General features: G+C 40.9%; 1 protein-coding gene across 15 annotated transcripts in view; it reads right to left on the bottom strand.

Moving 5' to 3' along the window:
* The window catches only part of foxp2 (forkhead box P2), a 613104-nt gene that overhangs the window by 47640 nt on the left and 555464 nt on the right, over positions 1–10000 (bottom strand). For 11 of the 15 annotated variants that reach the window (XM_051928699.1, XM_051928702.1, XM_051928698.1 and 8 more), the window contains one exon: positions 9496–9636. In XM_051928699.1, the coding sequence (XP_051784659.1) occupies positions 9496–9636 (141 nt within the window). The remainder of the gene's footprint in view (positions 1–9495; positions 9637–10000) is intronic. The other 4 variants (XM_051928704.1, XM_051928709.1, XM_051928713.1 and 1 more) reach the window with 1 other exon arrangement.

Below are 10000 nucleotides of genomic sequence, written 5' to 3'. Positions count from 1 at the left end.
CAAAATGATTATGGGAATGAGGCAGGTGCCAGTGCGCTAAATAGCACTGCAGTAGGCATATATAGAGTTTTCATGTTGTTACTTTAATCTTGTTGGCTTCATAGTGAAAGTCCCCATGTGTCTATGCATAGTAGTTAGTGAAACACCATAGTTAAAATCTGCAAGAAAGTCAGATGGTGTGTTTCATGGTGGAAGTTCTAGTCCCTTTCCTCATAAACATAAGCCCTTTAACTAATGTGGTTGTTTAGAAGCAGCCTGATTGTTATAAATAAATGCTTAAATAATTATATGAAGGATGGACATATCTTGAGTGATTTAAAAATCACTTAGCTCTGATACAATGACTGTCATCTTGCAGACCACATGACTAATGTTTGAAGACCAAACTTTAAGAACCACTAATAAAAGTCTGCAAGCTGGTTTGTGAATGTAACATTTTAGCTAACATTAACCACACTGACAGCTACCTAAATTAACCAATTCATAAACCTTTCTCAGAAAGATAAACAGTAACATTTCATATGTAGACAATGCTTGGTCGATTCTCAATTTTGCCAAAATGCCACATACTTTTTTTGTTTTCATGCAAGTCTTGAAATACACTTGAGGTATTAGCATTTTACAAATTATGTAGTGCTGATTTAGATGTCACAGGCATGAGTGATGGGAGAATTGAAAAACATAACTTCAGATGGAATCTGAGTCTTACCTATTCAGTTATTAATATTGCATTTTTTTGGGTATTTCTTACCCCACCCTTGTACTTTAAGAAACAAAATTGTTTAATCTGGATGCTCTTGAATACTTGCGAAGCTGAATCCAGGAAACCTCTTGTCCTCACCAACTTTCATGTTATTTAAATGACTCTTAAATGATGCAATCTCATCCTGTTTTTTTTTGGTTTCTAATCTAAATGCACATTTAAGTATAAGGAATTAAATCCACAAAAATGCAAAACCAAAAAAGCCTAAGTCAACAAAGACAAGATAATATACCCTATTGAAGAAAAACTGCGCACATGTGCTCTACCTCCTGCAAGATTTAAGACAAGCTGGTAAGAGAAAGCACTGCAGCAGTTCTGAAGAAATATTCTTAGCACAGGGAGTATGTGCAGTACGGTATATTTTGGATGCACATGTAGTCACTGCACATGTAGACTTCATTGCACTATGATTTTCTTGGAATACATTTTAATTCATACTCTTGTATGTACTAAGCTATTTATCAACCACAATATTTAAGGATTTCAAATTTAAGAATATTAAAAATTTCTTTATTAATCTGATTTCCCAGTACATTAGCTATGCATGCTTGAATGAGCTATGATATGGGATAATAAAAGCAGTGACATACTTGTTTGTCTGTCCTTATTAATTAATCTGAGAGCTGAATCTGAAAATTTTCCTTGAGGAGTCAAAACAACCTATTTCCTAATAACTTTATTCTGTCCTGTAACGTGACATGAATGTAAGGACAGTAAAAAAAAAAAAAAAAAAAAAAGGTTTCAATTTCAAATTTTCATTAAGCAGCTGTGTGAAAAGAAAAGTCTCTTGGTCTTTACTTGAACTCTATACGTTTGGTTGCATGCACACTTAATCAACAAACCAATCAGAGAATTATTTACATTGCAACAACCACCCATAATCTTTGATTATAAACAAATTATACAGAAATGCTTAGAGAAATACCAGTATAACCTTGTCAAATGGAATTGGTTGTAAATAGACACTTGTACACTGTTGGTGGTTCTGGATCAGATACTACTGCATTAAACTCAACTTGGAAACTTTACACTACACCTAAGATGCATTCATTGTACACATTGTGAAAATGCAATGATTGGTGGTATAAAAAAAAGTTTAATTAACTCAACCCCTCCAAAATATTTTCCTACTCAGCATGGATGACATTAGACCTATTGATGCTTGACTCTAATGTGTGCGAGTAGTTGTACAATCAGTTGATAACTATAGTCTACTTTTCCTCTTGTATGTCAGAGTGTAAAAAGCATCATTTAGTAGAGCAAAAAAGAACTCTTTTTCAAAAGACTCAAGAGACCAATTCAGGACTTTGACTCACAGAAAACACAATATAAAAAATAAAGAAATTAAAAAATACATCATTAACATTCTTTGTGATATGGCAGTAAGCAAATAATTCAGATAAAATGTCCTGTATAAAAAGTAAGTGGCAAGGAAGTAAAATGGTAAAATTCTGCAAGTCTTTTTATGGTGTGATTTAATAGTTACACAACATTTACATTTTTACGCCAGAAGGAACATCTTGATTTGTCCCTTGTAAACAGGAAAGCCACCACCCTCTTGTGTGTCACAAAAGGCAAATAAAGGAGGCTGGCACTAGGAATGGTATCTGGGTTCAAAATTTCTAGTCCAATTCCCACCTTGATTATACAATGATGACAACCAGAAATAATGGGCAGCATACAGCCTATAATACACAATGGTTGCCCCAACCTGCCTATATCAATCAGAAAGCTGGGGAAGCCAGCTGAATGACAGACAGGAACAACCTGATTTATGATGGTCACAGACCTAATAGATTACAAGGATGCTGGATTTTTGGCAAGGGTAATGAAGCTGGTGTAGTCAGTTAAAATTAGGAAACGTTATAGGAGTGCCAAAATGTACATTTGTGTAGCATAAAGGAGATAAGGTGGAGAGGTAAAGGCGTGAGAACGCTTAGTGAGAATGGTGCAACATAAAAGAGAACTGATGACAATGATAAAGATGGTGTACTTGTGTCTGAAAAATGGGTAGACAAAGTGGTGGAGTGAAAAGTCTGAGTATGTTGCAGTTGTTAAGAAGATTGATGGTAAATCACTGATAAATATAATCTCAATATATGTCTCTCTGGTTGGCAGAACCAATGAAGAGAAAGATGACATCTAAAGTGCCTCTGGGAAAGGAAGTTCTATTACTGTTATGAGGGAAGTTTTAGCTTCTGTACCAGGAATGATTAGAGTGAGAAGATTCTGGAGTTTGATGATATGCTCTAAATGGTTTCATGTAACATCTTTGTGTCATACAAATTTGGTTGTGTAAGGAGCATAAGACTATTTGCTGCTACGGTGAAAAATAGGAAAGGAGGTCTTGTCGGAAAGATGCTTATCATAACATAATTCGGTTATAGGAGATATTTTAGTCAGATACATGAAGTAAGATAATGTATGTACCATGGCTAAGGGTTTGGAAACTGAAGGAGGACAGAGTGAGAATTAAATTTGTCGACATATTAGTAGCAAGGGCAAATAAGTAGGGATGCACGATAATATCGGATTTATATCTGTATTGGCAGATAATGGGTTAAAATAATTTTATCGGCATCGGACCGATGACTAAATTGGACCGATAATTTCAACCGATATTGATGACACATTCACTGTGTTCCGGATGTGCCAGACGTTTAGGCGACGCTGGGCTACTGTGTGAAAATGTCTGTGGTGTGAAAGTTTTTCAAAGTGAGTGAGAGTGACATAAAATATGCCATTTGCAACACTTGTTCAACTAATGTTTTGCGCGGAGGGACCAAAGTGCGAAATTTCAATACCACCAATTTAATTACACACTTGAAGACACGCCATCCTGACAAATATACATAATTCCTCTGAGCAAAAGAGGAGAATCCTGCGCCACCGCGCACAAAATCAAAAACTGCAGTTGCTCAACGTGTTGATCAGTTACTTGAAAAATCAAAGAAATTTGATAAAGATAACCCTAAAGCTCAAACAATTACTGCAAAAGTGATGGAATTTATTGCTCTGGACGATCAGCCTGACATAGCGCTTCCAGAGTTACATAAGATTGTGGAAAGTCATGTGCACGAACTACTTTCTGAAGATGTCACAGCCATAAGCTTTACCACTGATATATGGACATCTGATATGAGTGCCATTAGTATGCTTAGTTTAACTGTTCAGTGGATCGACCGCAAGTTTGAATTGCAGAAAGCAATCTTGCACGTCCAGGAATGCTCCGGATCACACACGAGTGCTGCACTCTCTGTGGCGTTTAAAAGAATGTTTGAAACATGGAAAATACCCAAAGAGAATGTTCATGTAGTATTACGAGACAATGCACGCAGCATTGCAAAGGCTATGGAGGAATGCGGGATCCCAAGTTTGCCATGTATGGCTCATACTTTACAGCTTGCCGTGAACTATCCCAGAGCAGCGTCTCAGATACAATAGCGATCGGCAGAAAATGGTGGACGAGGTCAGAGGAGGCGACAAGGAGAGGCCCTGAGTGTTGTGTGAAGAGGAAGAGGAGGCTTAATGAAGAAGCCGGGATTGTGAGAGACTGTGGGGGTTTGATGGTGTGGTGCACTTACTGACTTGTAAATAATATTGTGTAAATAAACGTGTGGTGATGGAGGAAAAGGTGTCTGCCTGCCTGTGTCCGGGTCGCCTATTTCACAGTGGCGTAGCCAGCAGGATGCTCCACCTGGGTCAAGGCGGGGACCTGTATTGTTGAGAGATTCTGTGAAAGGCCTGGCACAGCAGGCAACCTCACCCACGTGCCGCAGGGGCGGCGTGCACCCAACCCCTTAATTACCGGGTGTGTCGCGGACCAGGGGAGGTCCGCCGTTGGACTTGGTATTGTTTCAGGGGTGGCTCAAGAGCGCGGCGGCAGCAGGGAGAGCTGCAGGGAAGGAGACGCTGCACACACAGCAGCCGCGGAGCTGCCCAGAACCTCGCCCTAGAGTGTGGAAGGAGCGCGAGGAGGCCGCAGACCGGAAGTCCCTCGTTGTAACAGGCACGGGATTGGGCAGCGTGTCCTGTCGTTCCGCCAACGATTGGTCAGAGGCGGGAGCAGGGAATGTCCATCTCGTGCTAGGAAGAAGCCCGAGTGGGCTGCAGGGAAGAGCCCACGAAGAGCAGTCGGCGAGTGGTGCTGCTCGAAAGGTAAGCACACCGCCGACTGTTTCTCACTCTTTGGCAGCGATTCTGCAGAAGCTGCAGGGTGAGCTTCAGCTCGCGCTATCGCTGCCGGCTGAATGGTCCGGGCGGAGACGCAGGGTCCAGGAGGGACGGCAGTGGCGTGCGATCGAGAGCCGCAGAGGAAGGAGGATCGACGCGCTGCGGGAACTTTGGACCGGAGAGGCACAGCGGGGAAGGTAAGTGGGACCGACCCCGTGAAGCTCCGGACGCCAGCGGGGCTGGGTCTGCCCTTTTGCAATGGGCAGATTCGAACCGTCATGGCGTCCCAAATTAAAAGGAGGAAGCGGCTTGGGAAAGCTAGTTCCTCCGATACGGGAGGACGTGCAGCTGGGTGGGCGCGTCCCTGGAAGGGCCGCCCTCTGCCGAGGCAGAGGAAAAACCCGCAGGCTGGGAGGCAAGACAAATGTGTGCACCAGTTGACGGTTCCGTGGCGGGGGTCACGGAAATCTTGGGCCGGGTGGCCAAGATTACAAGCATCGGAGAGCGTTGGCCCAAGCCTGGAAAAGGCGCAGAGGCGCCGTGTCAGGGCAACGTCTCTGCCCCTTGTTTTTCTTTTTATTATAGAGGACCGGGCCCTAGGCTGGGACGGATCGGCCTGCCACAGAGGAAAATCTGTCCTCGCAGAACTGTCCGCTGGCCCTGTGGGATCTCAGCGTGGAGGGGAGTTATGTCGCAGGTGGCCGGGTGTGGTCCGCAGCCGCCTGCCTATTTAAGGAGCCGCCTCCCTGCAATCAGGGCTGGAGTCGGGTGAGGAGGTGGACGAGGTCAGAGGAGGCGGCAAGGAGAGGCCCTGAGTGTTGTGTGAAGAGGAAGAGGAGGCTTAATGAAGAAGCCGGGATTGTGAGAGACTATGGGGGTTTGATGGTGTGGTGCACTTAGTGACTTGTAAATAATATTGTGTAAATAAACATGTGGTGATGGAGGAAAAGGTGTCTGCCTGCCTGTGTCCGGGTCGTCTATTTCACAATATTATATATATATATATATATATATATATATATATATATATATATATATATATATATATACACACACACACACACACACACACACACACACACACAGTGGGTATAGAAAAGAATGACCCCCTTCGAAATATTCCTTTTTTTTGCTTTACAGCCTTAAATGAAAACACACAAACCAATATTTTTTCCAGCTTTACTTACTCAATGCAATCTGTAACATCCAAGTGAAAGATATCACAGCTACTGTTACAAGAAATACTGAGATTAATAAAAGATCACCCCCCTCCTAAACACTATTTGTAAACTCAATCAGGTGTAAGTGACCACCATTTCCATTGCAGACCATGGTTACTGGCTTCCACCTGTGATCAACTGTAATCTGTGTGATTAGTGAAGCATAAAAACAGCTGTTCCTGGAGCATTCCCTTGCTTGGTAGTGCAACTGACAGCAAACAACTGACTATGGATGGCAAGCCACTTTCAAAACATCTCAGGGATAGAGCTGTGGACAGAAATAGGGCAGGATATGGATACAACAAAATCTCAAAGGCTTTATCAATCCCAAGGAGCACAGTTAAGTCTACAATAAAGAAGTGTCAAGTGTTTGGTACTACTAGGACCCTCCCTGGATCCGGTTATCTCTCCAAACTGGATGGAAGAGCAAGGAGTAAACTGGTAAGAGAGGCTACCAAGAGGCTAATGGCCACTTTGAAGAAGTTACAGGATTGTATGGCAAAGAGTGGTCATTGTGTGCATGTGACAACAATTTCACAAGCGCTCCACAATTGTGGCTTGTTCGGGAGGGTCGCAAGGAAAAAGCAATTTCTCAAGAAAGGCCACATTAAGGCTTGTTTGAGCTTTGCCAGAATGCACCTTGAAGATTCTGATGCCAAGTGGAAAAAGGTCTTATGGTCAGTTGATACCAAAATCGAACTATTTGGCCTCAATACCAAACGGTACACTTGGCAGAAATCCAATGCAGCTCACCATCCACAACACACCATACCTACAATAAAGCATGGAGGTGGCACCATCCTGTTGTGGCGGTGTTTCTCTGCTGCAGGGAATGGGGCTCTCGTTAGGGTAGAAGGAAAAATGGATGGGGCAAAATACAGTCAAATTCTTGAGGAAAACCTGCTACCTTCTGCCAGAAAGTTGAACATGGGCAGAATGTTCACCTTTCTATACGACAGCGACCCAAAGTACACAGCAAAATTGACCATATAGTAGCCGAAGGAGAAAAAAAGTGAATGTCCTCATGTGGCCCAGTCAGAGCCCAGACCTAAATCCCATTGAAAATCTGTGGAAAGATTTGAAGATAGCAGTCCACCAACGCTCACCATCCAATTTGACCGAACTTGAACAGTTCTGTTAAGAAGAGTGGGCAAATATTGCTCAATCTAGATGTACAAAGCTGATAGATTAATATCTCAACAGACTCAAGGCTGTCATTAAAGCAAAAAGTGGTTCAACAAAATATTGTCTTGTTTTTGATTTCTTTTATAATTTTTCTGAACTGTAGTTGTGATATCTTTCACTTGGATGTTATAGGTTGCATTGAGTAAGTAAAGCTTGGAAGAAATATTTTTGTGTGTGTTTTCATTTAAGGCTGCAAAGCAAAAACAAAAAAAAAAAGGAATATTTTGAAGGGGGTGATTCTTTTCTATACCCACTGTATACATACATACATGCATACACATACACACACATATATCTATCTATCTATCTCTCTCTCTCTATATATATATATATATATATACATATATACACACATACATACAGTCAGATGAAAAAGTTTGAGAACCCCTCTCAGGGTGCATAATAATTTACTCTACTTTCAATAAAAAAAGATAACAGTCGTATGTCTTTCATTTCCTAGGAACATCTGAGTACTGGGGTGTTTTCCAAACAAAGAGTTTTAGTGAAGCAGTATTTAGTTGTATGAAATTAAATCAAATGTGAAAAACTGGCTGTGCAAAAATTTGGGCACCCTTGTAATTTTGCTGATTTGAATGCCTGCCACTGCTCAATGCTGATTACTTGCAACACCAAATTGGTTGGATTTGCTCGTTAAGCCTTGAATTTCATAGACAGGTGTGTCCAATCATGAGAAAAGGAATTTAAGGTGGTCAATTGCAAATTGTGCTTCCCTTTGACACTCCTCTGAAGAGTGACAGCATGGGATCCTCAAAGTAACTCTCAAAAGATCTGATAACAAAGATTGTTCAGTATCATGGTTTAGGGGAAGGCTACAAAAATCTCAGAGGTTTAAACTGTCAGTTTCAACTGTAAGGAATGTAATCAGGAAATGGAAGGCCACAGGCACAGTTGCTGTTAATCCAGGTCTGGCAGGCCAAGAAAAATACAGGAGAGGCGGCATATGCGCAGGACTGTGAGAATGGTTATAGACAACCCACAGATCACCTCAAAAGACCTGCAAGAACTTTCTGCAGATGGTGTATCTGTACATCGTTCTACAATTCAGCGCATTTGCACAAAGAACATCTGTATGGCAGAGTGATGAGAAAGAAGCCCTTTCTACACTCACACCACAAACAGAGTCACTTGTTGTATGCAAATGCTCATTTAGACAAGCCAGATTTATTTTGGAACAAAGTGCTTTGGACTGATGAGACAAAAATTGAGTTATTTGGTCATAACAAAAAGCGCTTTGCATGACGGAAGAAGAACACCGCATTCCAAAAAAAACACCTGCTACCCACTGTCAAAATTGGTGGAGGTTCCATCATGCTGTGGAGCTGTGTGGCTAATTCAAGGACTGGGGCCCTTGTTAAAGTCGAAGGACGGATGAATTCAACCCAATATCAACAAATTCTTCAGGATAATGTTCAAACATCAGTCACAAAGTTGAAGTTACGCAGGGGTTGGATATTCCAACAAGACAATGACCCAAAACGCAGTTCGAAATCTACAAAGGCATTCATGCAGAGGGAGAAGTACAATGTTCTGGAATGACCGTCACAGTCTCCTGACTTGAATATCATTGAAAAACTATGGGATATTTGAAGCAAGCTGTCCATGCTCGGCAGTCATCAAATTTAACTGAACTGGAGAGATTTTGTATAGAAGAATAGTCAAAAATACCTTAATCCAGAATCCAGACACTCATCAAAGGCTATAGGAGGCGTCTAGAGGCTGTTATATTTGCAAAAGGAAGCTCAACTAAGTATTGATGTCATATCTCTGTTGGGGTGCCCAACATGCACCTGTCTAATTTTGTTATGATGCATATTGCATATTTTCTATGAATCCAATAAACTTAATGTCACTGTTGAAATACTACTGTTTCCATAAGGCATGTCATATATTAAAAGGAAGTTGCTACTTTGAAAGCTCAGCCAATGATAAACAAAAATCTACAGAATTAAGAGGGGTTCCCAAACTTTTTCATATGACTGTATATTATATATATATATATATATATATATATATATATATATATATACACACACACACACACACACACATACATACATACATACAGTACATACATATATATATATACATATACATGTATCAGATAATTGTCAACAACAGAAAAATAAATAGTACCTGTTGTAACATGACTGCTTGCTGCTGCTGAAGAAGGGCCTGGAGTTGTTGTGGTGACAGTACCTGCTGCTGAAGAATTTGCTGCATTTGCTGTGGGGTGATCACCTGGGGAGTCATCATGGCCACTGACACAGGCACCTGCTTCGGGATGGAGGCAAGAATATAAATAGCAACATTACACTGGGGTGGTCTTAACTTTAAACGAAACATAAGGATACACTATAACTATCTGTATTATGTTAAAAAATAGTTTTAAGCTAGTTAATGAGTAGTCTGTTAAAGTGAAGTCTAAATCTTTTATTTATTTATAAAATACAAACATCTAAAACAATTCAATTTTGAACATTAAAAACAACAGGTATGAATCACATATGAAGACTAACTGGAGGTAAATCATTTATACATCCTTTGTTTTATGTATTTCATGTTCATCAATGGAGTAGAAAGCCAGAACTGGTCATTTAGATAATATTATGAACTCCTCATGGGTTACACTTACCACAAT

Source organism: Erpetoichthys calabaricus, chromosome 1, assembly GCF_900747795.2.
Source record: "Erpetoichthys calabaricus chromosome 1, fErpCal1.3, whole genome shotgun sequence".
NCBI lineage: Eukaryota > Metazoa > Chordata > Cladistia > Polypteriformes > Polypteridae > Erpetoichthys > Erpetoichthys calabaricus.
This window is presented reverse-complemented; position numbering and strand designations above follow the sequence as displayed.